Raw genomic sequence first — 13,877 nt, 5'->3', positions numbered from 1 at the left:
ACGCACCTGGTCCTCGTGCTGAGACGCTGAACCAGGGCTAACCACAAGGTCTGTAGAGGAGGAGTAGCGCTGCTCAGAGCAACTGCTTTTCTCGAGCAGAGTGGTTCACCAGAGGTGTTCCCAGGCCACTCAGACCCGGGTCTGATAACCACTGACCTGCACCAGGACACCCCCACCATGCAGGAACAGAGAGCACAGGGGCTCAGCTCACACAGAACGAGCCCTTGAAAAGATTCAAGACACTGGGGAGAGACGCAGCCTCCTCCAACACCGATGGGAAAGCAACCCTCCCCTCCGGATGCCACGGGAGCAAGGGCTGGCAGCGGAGAAAGTTTCTTTCCGCCAGAACTCTGCTCCCTTTCTCTTGCGGGGAGATGAACATCACCCAGCGAGCCCCGCGCTCCCTCTGCAGCCCTCGGCAGCTCCGGAGGATGCTCTGCCGGGGCAGCACCCAGCCCGAGCAGCCCAGCCCCCGCACCTGGTGAGGGAAGGCGGCGCCGCGCAGCGCGTCCCGCAGCAGGCCCAGGCCGATGTCCCTGCTGGCGCCCTCGGTGACGAGGTGGAGGTGCAGCGCGTCCCCGCCGCCCAGCCGGCCGTGCCGCAGCATGGAGCGCAGGGCCGCCTGCCCCTTGGCGCGCAGCGCCGGGCTCCGCTCCGCCTTGGTGAACATCATCAGGAGGTGCAGGTCGCGGCCCCCCGCCGCCGCCTCTCCGCGCTGGGGGCGGCGGTGCGCCGGGGCGGCCGGCGTGGCGCGGAGGCGGCGGGTGGCGCTGGAGAAGGTCTCCCCGCCGCCGCACAGGTAGTAGAAGGCGCACACGGCCAGCGCCGCGGCCAGCGCCAGCGCGCACGGCTGCGAGCGCGCCCAGCCCCGGCCCAGCGCCGCCGCCATGACCGGGCGGGCCCCGCGCCGCCGCCCGCCCCCGGCCCGCCCACGCACAGCCGCTCCGCGCGTACAAAGGTTTAATCCGTACAGTATTTACAGTCCTTACAGCATGTACAGGCCGCGGGCTACAGAGGTAAATAACGCGTTTCTCTCATTTACAATGACAAACTACAGAAAACGACATTCAAGTTTCGGGTACAAAGGGAACCGCGGGTGTGTGTGCAGTCCGTACAGTTACACCTCGAGGGGCACAGAATGCAGACATTGTACTGCTGGAATGCTTAAAAATCACCAAATACAGACAGGCAGTGATAAAGAAAAAAAAAGTTCGTGATTTCAGACGGAGTAATTCCTCTGCTTGAGGAAATGATGATTTCTCAGTGATTATCGAAACATGGAAAATCTGGGATCCTAACACAAAAGCGAGTAGGATGTTTTTCCTCCTCCATCATCTCCTTCCATGGGAAGAGAAACAAGAAAACACCATATGCAGAAAGATAAAGCAAGTGTATGAAACAGGATACTCCAAAGTGGTACATTCATCCTTTTCCCCAGTATTGCCGTTTGGGAGTTTGTCCCTCTTTTAAAAACGGGCTTTTGTGTGAGACAATCAGCTGCACAAACAAGTGGCATAAACTCAAATTTAGGAAAAAGCGTCCATCTACGCACAGGCAGAGATGGTATTTTGCAAAACTTACTCTCCAAATACTTTCAGTGTATTAAATAACCAGCTCAGTCCTTTTGACTGTGTAAAAATTCTACATCCTTAGCACTTGCATATTATTTGTAGTTTTATCAAATGGTCCTTTTATATTCACTGTGTCATTGGAGATTCTCATGATCAAAACTCAGAGTTAACATCCACACTTTAAACCAGATGGCTGCAGAGAGGCACCAAGGGCCTGGAAACATCACAGCCAACCCTACGCTGTTCTAGTTCTCACCTTTTTTCTTTAGTGCTACAAAGTTTTTGCTCTATTGAGAACCCTAAGAATTTGGATAATGTGTGAACTGATGTCATACTGCAAAATGGGAGAAAATTCCTCTTATATGGGGATATGCTGACAGCATCAGAAGGTCTGGTTGCATTTTCTGAAACGATTTCAGCTCAGTATATAAACAGGTAAAATAGAAAACCCCACAGAGTGAAAAATACAGTATTAACACAGGATGCTTTAACGCACTAACATTAGGAGCCATGAAAAGTACAATCTAAAGCTTCTGAATTAAGCGCAAAGATTGACACTGATTTCAGGGACTTCCGAGATTAGGTCCTAATTGGTAAGGAGGCTGAAGTCCACAATGTACTAATGAACAACTGAAACATGCGTTCAGTGCAGTATGTGCAGCTTGTGAAAGCAAAGAAAAACTTCTACCGTCTACAAGCAAATTTACAGGAACAAATTCCACCATGTCTAGTATAATTTAGTGGCATGATTCAGTATGATAATTCAATAATTTAAGTTTATATGCGCTGTACTGACATTAGCATAAAATACAAAAACTTATGAAAAACCAAAACAATACAGACCTTAAGGAGACACCACAGACATCATTCTAATCAACATGCAATGTAAAAAAATTACACTTCTGAAATCAAGATGCATTAGAATATATATTGAGCTGCTTGACATCTGTCTTTCCAAGAGACTTTTGGAACATGATCTAACTCTGGCTAGGAAAAATATTATAAAAATCTTTAAATGGGCTATCTAGTAAATTACTAAAAATCCACGCGAAAGGTGATTTTTAACTGCGACAGGAATCGACTGCTTTGTACCCCACTGATTCAGACCTATCGTGTTTCATACCTACAGAGAAACATGGACAGGAACTGAAGCTGTCTGTTATATGGTACAGGGAACAAGATGTTAACCCACAATGGAGCCTTCCTGTCCAACTATTCTAGTTATACTCACATTCATATTGTAATAAAAATGGAAATTTCGTGATATTACTGAGCAGAAGATTATTGCTCAGTGTCAGAACTCGATAGGGAAATCCAGATCTTCAGAGAACTTGCGATAATCCTACTCTGTAGGAATCCTGTGAGTTACAGAAGGCCCTGGAGCACTGAGCCTGCTGGTCTGGGAGGACTAAGCCCTCAATACATTTCATGCAACTTAATGGCATTTTCATTTTTGCTGCTGAGCAACATACTAACATACGTATTGCACCTGACTTGAAAAAAAAAGCTTTAACTGAGGGCAGTTTATACGGGACATCCTAGCGTACCTAAAAGGACTAAGGGAAAAGGCTGCAGGGTCAGAAGTGACTGACCTACTCCCTGAACCATTAGAACTCCAGAGCTCCTGAAAAGAGCAATACAACCCGTGGATCAGGTACGTTACTAGGCCTTTAGCACAAACACACTGATGCTGCTTCCCAGACAGGTGAGAGCTGGAAATGCAGCAAATGGCTCTGCAGAGATACAGTGAAGAATTTTTTTGTTTATAGGAAGCCATCCTGCAAAATTTGTCATGGAGATTTCTTTTGGCTAGGAAGGAAAATACCAGTGGAGATTGGAAATAAGTGTATCAGACATTTCTCCAGCAGCATGGACTGAGATAGCAATTATGCCATTAAGCTTTAGGTAGCTTTACATTGCAGCCAATCACACTATATACTGCCTGTCATATAGGCTGCAGAAGACAAATCTTTAGAAAAACCTATGTCCAAAGTATAAGATATGGCCATGTATAGCATACATTGTCCCATCTGTACACCGGGAATTTTACTTACTAAGATCTACTAAACCATCCACTGCTGTTAAATACTGCAGATTAGGAAGTACATTATCATTTCATAGACAGCTATTTAAACAACAAATTACTGCTTACAGGTGATATTCCTAAGTGTCTTATTGTTCAGACTAAACACACTCTTTAAATGGGCAGAATCTGCTTTTGTAGCATAATTCGACCACACACAAAGCAAGAACTGTTTTGTAAGATTCTTCTGCTTGGCAAAAGAATCTGTTGGACACTTCAAAAATGCTATTAGCTCTGCAGCAATAATCATCCAGATTGCAAGCGTTATTATAAATGTGAAGCAAAACAATAAATATTTTAAATTTAACATGCCAGAAAGTTTAATTTACCATAGTTTACAGAAATTTTTTACCCAATTTTGCTTATCTTAACCAGCTTGGAGAAAAGCCAATTCATTTCCTAAATACATTTATATAGCAGGTCAGCATAATGCCATGGCTATTATAATTGTTAAAAACCTCACTACACTGATACTACATTGCCTAAAAATTCTGCTTAAGTTGTCCATAGGGCAGACAAATAGCGCACAAAGAATTGCGTCTGCTGGTTTGGGGTTTCAGATGATTACTATCTGGGTATTAAACAACCTGGCACATAAGCACGTACTGACAGACACCGTTTTACACATGCACATGGGTAGAGCAGAGCTCACGACTGAAGACAGCAAACTCTGTTGCTGCCCTCAGAACGCAGCCAGAGACTCTGCTCGTCTGTTATGTTGCAAAAATGTGCAGTGAAAGTCCTGGGTTTCCTTGTGCACACCTTAGTTTAGACAACATGTATACATACATGTCTCTGCAGATTATATAAAGGACATCAATTGCCCTAAATTTAGGGTGGCTGCACTACATATCAGATTTTATATATTCAGCTTAGGGCTAATAATGAGAACAGCAAAAAGAAAAGGTAACAAACAGCCTTCATATGACTGTTCTACACAAACTCCATTGGCTCAATTTTTACTTTCATGTCTCAAATTTCAAAGTTTTGATGTCAAAATACTACAAACAAACCCCACATCCATGTCCAGAAGGATTAAGTTTATTTTTCATGAAAGGTTCCACACGCTCATTTAAAAGAATACTTGCTGCACAGAGAGTTTAATTTAAGAGAAGGAAAATAGACTGCTCTTAGAAGTTTGGTCCTCCAGGATATATACCTAATGTGACTGACCCGCAGTCACCAGCATAAAGGCCAGCCTGGTGTTAAAGCTTCCACTGTGAAAGAGCTTGCAAAAGAGCAGCAGTTACCATGTCTTGTTATTAACAACCTACCTCTAATGAGTCTCAGCACAGGAACAAGAGAATCTGTTAAGCTATAGGCTCACAAACAGAAGGACAACTCAGTAAGTCATTGCCTGATTTCCCTTCCAAACAGTCCCAGAAAATGCAACCCAGACCTTCTCGTCAGAGGCACATTCCTCATGGCAATAGGGAGGCAGGTGACACTCAGGGATATGAAATAGCAAAGCTGGTGTGATCATCCTGCCATCCAGAGTCTGCAACGCACACAGCTATGCCCTGCTAACTTTGTGTACAAACCGCAGACAAGCTTCATACTTGCTAACAGGTACTACTTTTATACTGAGCTAGCAGGTATTCCTTTTCTTTTTAAAGATTTTCTTTAGCTGCTGAGGTATATGTACTGTAGAATATAAAACGACTCATACATTTCCCCAGCTACCACAATCTAAAGCTACATTAGAGTGGTCATTTTATCCAAACTATCTAACAAAATGCATATAATTCATTCTGTTAAAGTAAAAAAAGACTTGCACTATAAGGATCAGGTTCTTCTTCTTGACACTTAAGACTTCTGGGAATCTGACTGCTGGAAACGGTTTAGCTTCTCTGGATTATTTGATGCCATTTGAGAAAAGTCACGAAAAATGTCCTGATAAATTTCATCTCCTGGGTAGAAAAGAAAAGGGAAACAGTTTTAAACATTTGTGACAGTTAACATCACCCACCTTTTCACCAATGTCCTACTGTGCTACCAATTACTGCGCAACACTGGTTCACATATAAATTGCTTATAGATGGAATGATGCTGATGTGAACTCTTTGAGACTGTTTACTTGCATGCACATTCTGTAGAAGCAAATTAAACAAAGCCAAACTATACCTGAAATAGTACCTCACAGGCAGCCACACAGAGGAAAGTTCAGAGTTAGAAAGGAAAAATGAAAGCATTTTAAAGCAATGTAAAAAGAAAAATGTTTATTAGCCATTAAAGAATAAAGTCCTTGTTTTTGCAAGGAAGTGCTAACCAAGATTCTCTTCAGAAAAGCAGAATTATGGCATAAATAAAGATTTACTTGGAAACAGAGGTCAGAAGTCTTACAGCAAGACAGAACTCTCCATGAAAGAAACAATCAGCAAGCAAGAGTATAAAAAAAAAAACAACAATCCTAAGTAGAGAAATCATTGTTCATAAATCCTTTTGGTCTATTACTTTCGCAAATATAAATTTTTACCTGCATTACTGAACATTCATTACATCTTCTAGTTTTATCTATAAGAGTGATGATACTTTCCTTAAACATCTTTCATTTGGTTATTTTTATCTTTACCCTTTGTGCTTAAACACAGCCTAACTACTGGCACATATTCCAAAGTGAGGGATGGCAGCAGTTTCCACCAGGCCTGTCTCCCTCCCCCTCCCTGTCTAGATAGGAAAACACATCCAGTGATGATTTCTTTTTGAGTCCTTGCCAAGTTATTCTTCTGCCACTTTAAAATTGACATTTTCACATTCTTTCATCTGCTGCAGCATTTTGGGCCTTGAGTTCAGGTTTCAGTTTAAAACATTAATCATACCCTATTGCCTTCAAATGGAATTAAATGCATAAAACATTTGGTCTGGTCAGGAACTATGCAGTCATCCAAAGTCTTCCCGCACAGGACACAAAATCCCAGCACTACTTGCTGGTAGCTTGATTAGTAGCATGACAAAGAAATCAACCCAAAAATCTTTCATCATGTATGCTAAACACAAAGGTTTGTTTTTTTTTTTTTTTTCCCAATCTGATTGAGGAAGTAGTATTCCACCACTTTTTTTTTTTTTCCAAAGGGCAGTTTTAAAAGGATTTTTTTGTGTGTGTGTACAAAACTTGGCACTACAGTGAAAAGTTACACTGTTTTGTTTTTCCATCTTTTGATGCACATCTCCGGTATTATAACACAAGTATTGTTCTTTTGGAGATGAGACTGCATTCATTTGAAAACACTTTCAGATATGACAACTGACCTTCCAGAAATATTTAACATGCATGGCATGTGGGTTTATATAAAAGTGTAATGACATGATTCTTCCCAGACTTTAAAAGATAAATATATTCAATACTGCTCTACTGGTAAAAGTTCTAGTGAAATTCTCTTTTGGTTTTCAGATTTAGTTTCAGGTCTGTTCTAGAGATGAAGCAGGCACAGGACACTTCATTGTAACAGTTTCTGATAACTGCTTGCACCAGGAGAAAAGCACAGAATGAAGTGAGTTGTAACATTCATCGCAAGAACAGCTATGAGGAGCACAAACTGGAATCAAGCTTGTATGATAAAAGCCATTACGCTTTTAATACAGAAGTGAGTTCCACTGGTGAACGAGTACTGTAGTTCAAGTTGCCACATTTGGTTCTTTCAAACTAACTTGAAAGAAAAAACAAAAGCTATTTTTGCAAGATACATTGTGGCTCTTCTTTTTGGCTCTCTTACATAACAAAAATACTATATACAAAAATAGACTAAAATAAAGTGCCCCTTTAGTTTGTATGCTGCGTTAAAATATTTAATACTGTAAACCTTATAATTATTTCAAAATCCTACTTTAAAATTGAATTATTGAAATTCCCGTTCCAAACAATGTTTTCCCTAAAGTGCAGATTTTATGTACAAAAATACTATAACACTGCTTTACCATTTAACACCAGAGTAACTCAAAAGGCACACATCATACATTCAAGAAAAGATAGGAAGAAAAAGTAGCAATACTAATATCGAATAGTTAGCAGACCTACTGTAGCACCAGAAGATGAGCACTCAAGTATTATACAAGAAACAGTACAATGATGCATATGGCTTCTACCACCGGAAATGAACTTTCTGTGGAACAACCTGGTTTCAGCCCATTTCCATTCTAGCAATATTTTGGAAGACCAACTGTACCTCGGCAAAGCGATATATACATTCTCTCAGTAGCTCAAACCAGCCAGGTATATTTAAATTTGAAAGGTTGATGCCACTAGCTACATTAGTAATTGTTTATCAACCACATTACCAAAGCAGAGAAACATGCAGTCGGTTTCACCCTGATGACAGCAAACTCATACATCGATATCTACCCTCACATAGCTCCTAGTAAACTTAAAATTGTCTTGAAAATCCTTATTTTCTTCTAGAATCGGAATTTTAGAAAAGAGGAGCTCTAAATTCTGTGCACTGCCCTTATTTTAAGGTGTCTAAGCAGTGAAGGGGACCTGGCTCCGTTCTGACCACATCAGGGTACCGCACCGTGTAGCAGCAGAGACAGGTTTTGTGCTTGCACATCCACACAACCCTTCCAGCAGGCTGGCAGCCACTAACATTATAAACGCTCAAATATTTACTTCAACTTTTAAAAGAGACTTCAGCAAGTAAAGAAGGGAGGAGAGCAGAGCTGTGCTGCCCACAGGTACAGAAGATCTCCTGGCTGGGACACTGTGCTACAGCCTGTGGCCTGAATTTCAAAAGTGACTCTAACGATACCTCCTCCTGATTTTGGGCAAGCTCTGTCCCTTCTGGCAGCTCCACTTCCCATTGTCAATCTCCCCTGTTTACAAGGATCAGATACTATCTGTAAAACATTTGGATCAGATTCTATCGGCTGCAGCCTTTAGATTCTACTGTAATAAAAACTGATAAAAAGGTCCAGCTATTTTCTATTAACGACTTAGCCAGCTTTTTACTTCGTGTCCTAATTGAAGAATCTGTCTAAAAAATACTGTCAACAAGATGTCAGGGAAAATAGTCTCCCCTATCTTCAGTTTAAACACATTCGTAATTTCATGTAAGCAGTGCCTGTATTTGTTATGAATGAAACATTTTACTAAACATTTGTAATGTTTAGTAACTGACAGAGGCTTTTTATAAACAAAAAGATGTTTCTATAGTTTATATAAGAATTTTGGATTTGTGACAGGTCAGTTAAATGATCTAAAATATTCATTTATGATTGATCACAGAGCTGTTGAATCAAAATACCTAGCTGCCTTAAAACAAAGCATTTTACTATTTGAAACTGGTAGTTATTATTTTTACCTCTTAAAATAAAAATGAGGAGACTCAAAACTACTTCAGTATTTGTTATCTTCAGCCCGTCAGTGAAGTAGTGTGCGTTTTATCAGAAAATGCTTTACATTCAATATGGCCAAACTGGCAATAGACTTTTTGCACATATGTAGCTGGCTGCACTTTGAATGGGGAATTCTTCCTCATTTAAGCTTGTAATCAAGTATATACTTCTAAGTTAGCTGTTGCTTTGCCAAAGGAAGCATTTGAATGTCTGAGCGTCTACAGTACTTTTACTGTTTTAATTTGAATTTCCTAGAAGTTTTGTTTAAAAATGAATTTGAAAAACATCTATTCTTAAGGAGAAACTTAATGAAATTAAATAAATTGGGTTTACTTAATAGAGTTCATCTGGGATATTGACATGAGATTCAATGTCACTCCTTGAGTATCTTCCCACCCCAGTCTGGTAAAAGACATAAGCAGATACAATCCTTACAACTCAGTGCAAAATACATGAGGGCTTTATAGGAGTGAGCCAAGAGTACTTCAGCACTCAACCTTAAAAATAAGGTTTGCCTCTTGCTACTGCCAGATGTGGCAATGTGTTTTTAGCTGTCTAACTTGACAATCAAGTGTGCCTTCATTATTGATATTTGCACAGGATTAAATTAGGTCCCTATGGAAGCATACCATAATAGAAGAAATGGCTTGCATAAATATCACATCAGAACATAGTCTAAATTGGGACTGAGTGCCTGAGGATAAAGTTGTACATATTCATGAAATACAATTTGTTACCTTCCTGTACCAGGTGGCTAAAATGTCTGCCAATTTGTTTTTTAATCAAATGGTAAGATACTATGCATACAAAAATACTTCAGAATGACTGTTTTGTTTCTTATTTTTATCTTAACAAATAAAAATATTTAAAAATAAGACTTAAGGAAATAATTTCCTAACTCTGTCTGGACTTATTTTGAAATATTCGATGTACATTTTTACATTGGTTTGCAAGCATTATTTTCTTAAAAAAACAAAAGGACCATTCCACAGGAAGGAGAATGGTATCCTGTAATAAGATGAACTCCTCAACTGTATCTGATCAAGTTGGGTCAGAAGGTTGCTACTAAATAACACCAGGTAAACCCTGACATTACCTGAACTTCAATAGAACATCAGTAGGAAAACACTGTGGACAGCTACCAGCAAAACAGGTTGGTAATGGCTGTAGTACTATATGCTACGATAATAATGTACTTCAAACACTCTCCTATGTCCTCTAAAGACTCTGATGAAGTCACACCAGTGAATTTCAATGAAGCTTTAACATGTATCAGTAGTTTATAAAAAATGTTATTATACGGAGCTATCCTAAATTTCCCACAGGTACTAAGAATCTAATTGTAAACTGATAAATTCCTGAATACATTTCTTATACTGCATTTCAGTATGGTTATTAGTGGAGTATTGACCTGGCTGTCCATAGAGTCCTTCTGATTCACGCATTTCTTCGTTCATCCGTGCTAAACGCAACCTGTGATTTAGGAAACAAAAAGACCAATGTCATATTTAAAGCACTAAAAAATACTGCCATTCAAGACCTACAATGCACTCCTGAACCACACCACCAGTGAGACCATCTACGGATAGTGCACTCTCTTTGATTTTCCTTTTGCTCTCACTGTTTTATGTAAAGTAATTTTGACATCTCTTTTGTTTTTAACTTGAAACAGAATAGGAAAAAAAAAAATCTAGTTACCTAGTTAAAAACAGAACACACAACTTACAATGTTACAATATCTGCATTTGCAGCTTCTACTGCTATACTCAATGGATCTTTCCCATCTTCGTCAGTGGCATGCTGGTTTGCTCCTCGTTTTAGGAATAAACATACTTGTCTGTTTAGAAAAAGCATTTAAAAATTATTTTCAGAACAATAAAAGAAAGAGGCAAATAAATTCAAGCTGGATGCAATGTATTTGGCTTAAATTGTCAAAACTCTCTTGAACATACTAGAAGAGTGCTACTCATCTAGAACAACTAAGATGTTAACGCAGTAGTAAGCAAAACAATTATTTAATCCACATTAGAAAGATAGCTTAAGTCAAACCACACCAGTGCAGAAAGTTGAACCCTTTAGAAGTGAGAATCTGCCTTCCTGCACCATGTTAGGCTGCAGAACCAAAACACCTCATCCCTTTCACCACAACAGAGAAGAACCACTAAGTAGGGTAAGTCAATACAGTAAAGAACACAGTTCACATGTGCCTGATTAACCCAAGAGAAACAGATCTCATTTTGCTCTGCTGCTGTAATTTGTCATCTTTATGAACAGGGCATACTGACCAAGCTTAAGTCTCGAACTGTCCCAAGCTGTCAACTTGGGCTCTTATTTAGAATTCACACATGCAAAGAACCTGGGCACGACCAGATTATTGTGTCTTCATTTGAACTGAGGTGGTACAGGGTTTCAGTCAAAAGCCATGACTCCAAAACTCAACACGTAACGCAGTACATTTTGAAACAAGATACACTCTCAGTGCAACGCAAGTGGGATGAGTCAGAAAAAGCCTTGGCCCTCACATACCGTTTATCCTATTTGTATCATATTTCTTAAGAAAATAAAAATCTCATGAGTCTTCACCAAAAGTTCATGCCATTTCAAAGCATTATTAAATACATGTTTTTACAAAATGGACCAAAGCGTTTTTATAGGTGTGTGTTTTGCTAGTGGATGAAACTGCTAATTCAAAATGTTGGTTTGTCTCTTACCACATGGGTTTAAGAAAAACCTAGATCACCTGAAATATATTAAAATGCCAGAATATTTGGGGAAATTAAGAAGCTTCTCATTAATGACTACAGTAAAGGATGGCTGTTGACAAGTTCTCGAGCAGCAAGTTACCCAGTGTGTCCCAGAACCGTGGCATGGTGCAGGGGTCCTCTTCCCTTCATGTCCCTGATGTTCACATTGGCCCCGTTCTGCAGCAAGAATTCACAAGTAACCAACGAACCCTACGGAATCAAAGCGAAGAAACAATTCAGCATCAGATCTCCAGAATTAGAGCCAAACCTGTTCTGCCTTCTCAGCAGCAAGTCATATGGAAAAGGAAACAAAAGGGATTTGCTTCCATATCAAATTTAAACACTACCAGGTTATATAATTCCAAAGCATTAACAGGAAAGAAAAAAAATCGTTCAGAAACAACTTGGAGAGAACATTGTAAAGACAACTTCAGCATCACATGATCATTCATTAGCAAAGCAAGCAGTGCAAAAGGAACAGTGACACAGAAATACCCCTATTATTCCCCTTCCCCTCCTTCCACATCACATATGTGTATCACATACCCCTCGCACGGCCTGAATGAGGGGCGTTGCTTTGTTTTCTTCCACATTGACCCAGTTCACTTCAGCTCCATGGGCCAACGCTTCTGCCATATCAGGGAGATTCTTCTCAAAGGCGGCCTGATACAGCTGCCATCCTGGACTAGGCTGTTTGGAGTCACAGAACACAGAAGACTCTTGCTTCTCTCCTTCTGAAAAGAAAAAAAAAAGTTAATCTGTTCCCTGCTTTTATAAGGTACCTCCTGGAATTCTGGCCAAAAATGTCATTTCTCTGGCACAAGGTAGCTCAGGTTTTGCAGGATGCTGTGCATTGCTGCCCTTGTGCCAGACGTCACAGATGCCTGTAGCTTGTTCCAGCATTCACGCGTGGCCACTTCACAGAATTATTACTGCCCAGAAAACATTCTCGCCACACTACTGGCACATGTGAATATCCTTCAATTTACACGTTGCATGTAATTTTTAAGAAATGATTTTAGGTTAGATGTGTGTTTTATCCTATACTGTGAGACAAGAATAAAACTGATTTCCTGCAGAGATGTAGTCAGACAAATACAACTTTATCTGCAACAGCTTGATACACCTGACCTAATTTTCATTGAAAGATACCATTGTCATTTACCAATTACTAGCTGTGGCTGTAATCTTTTGGACTAAAGCATAATCTTTTCATCTCAATAAGAGTTACACAGAGTGAAGTTCAGGAGATAAAGACACTTATATACAAGCTTTCATGAGTTACAACTTCATAAAGTGTATCTACACCACAGTCAAAGAAGGGACCCAAGTCACATGCTGCTTGCCTACACACCACAGCTGTGAACTACTGGATTTAAAACATACTTCAGAAGAGTGCTTTGATGGAGAAGAATAAGTTTGCTTTATAAATACATGTTTTGGATGTTTTGACAAGCCATACTCAATACATGTGTCAGACCAGGATGCTAATATTAGATAGCAAAGTGCTCCCCATCAATCAATTTATAAAACTTTAAACATTACCCCCTCTTTACTCAAAGACATGGTCAATTTCATGAGTAGAAAACAGAAAAGTTAAGCAAGAATGTTCAAGTAATACATAAAAGCCTACTATCTGTAACTTAACAGGAATACCATCTGCAAGGATTTAACTATTTATTAAAGGATTATGCATTTCTGTGGAGACTTGTCTGTATCAAAATGCAGCATTGCTTTATCTGAAAATACAAACACACACAACCAACCCCAAAGTTCTGGCACCGTATCACCTGACTGGAAAAAAACATAGTTCTCTGCATTCACTTAGAAGGATTCAATGTAATTCTTGCTAACATGCCTGGAAGAGAAAAAGGTCACTCAAGCAATTATTACCCTTGTTAAAAATGTTTCAGCCCAGCAGGACAGAAGAGACATTAATTGTATCACCAAGTACTAATCTCTCTTACAAGAGCAAGCCTAACGCACCTGGTTCATACAAGCTGTTAGCTGATATAGTAGAGACAAGGTGTTCTCTGCTGTCATCGGCACTCTGCTGGATCCCACTGTCACTGCTTCGTACTGTTTTGGGGAGAAACTGTAATTACTATGCAGACCGTTAAGTTGCCCACTCTTCACAAATACCATGATAAT

The 13,877-nt window shown here is 40.0% G+C and overlaps 2 protein-coding genes across 4 annotated transcripts in view; both read right to left on the bottom strand.

Annotated features, from left to right (window-relative positions):
- Positions 1-889, bottom strand: part of XXYLT1 (xyloside xylosyltransferase 1) — a 34,842-nt gene extending 33,953 nt beyond the window's left edge. The window contains exon 1 of the mRNA XM_065640213.1: positions 479-889. Within this exon, the coding sequence (XP_065496285.1) occupies positions 479-889 (411 nt within the window). The remainder of the gene's footprint in view (positions 1-478) is intronic.
- Positions 890-973: 84 nt separating this feature from the next.
- Positions 974-13,877, bottom strand: part of ACAP2 (ArfGAP with coiled-coil, ankyrin repeat and PH domains 2) — a 66,857-nt gene continuing 53,953 nt past the window's right edge. For 2 of the 3 annotated variants that reach the window (XM_065640104.1, XM_065640106.1), the window contains 6 exons: positions 13,713-13,805; positions 12,273-12,460; positions 11,827-11,936; positions 10,709-10,819; positions 10,394-10,455; positions 974-5,564 (listed from right to left, as the gene is read on the bottom strand). In XM_065640104.1, coding sequence (XP_065496176.1) covers positions 5,461-5,564; positions 10,394-10,455; positions 10,709-10,819; positions 11,827-11,936; positions 12,273-12,460; positions 13,713-13,805 — 668 coding nt within the window. In that variant the 3' untranslated portion in view covers positions 974-5,460. The remainder of the gene's footprint in view (positions 5,565-10,393; positions 10,456-10,708; positions 10,820-11,826; positions 11,937-12,272; positions 12,461-13,712; positions 13,806-13,877) is intronic. The other variant, XM_065640105.1, reaches the window with a different exon arrangement.

Source organism: Caloenas nicobarica, chromosome 8, assembly GCF_036013445.1.
Source record: "Caloenas nicobarica isolate bCalNic1 chromosome 8, bCalNic1.hap1, whole genome shotgun sequence".
NCBI lineage: Eukaryota > Metazoa > Chordata > Aves > Columbiformes > Columbidae > Caloenas > Caloenas nicobarica.
The sequence above is the reverse complement of the archived record's forward strand: the minus strand, read 5'-3'. Positions and strand labels throughout refer to the sequence as shown.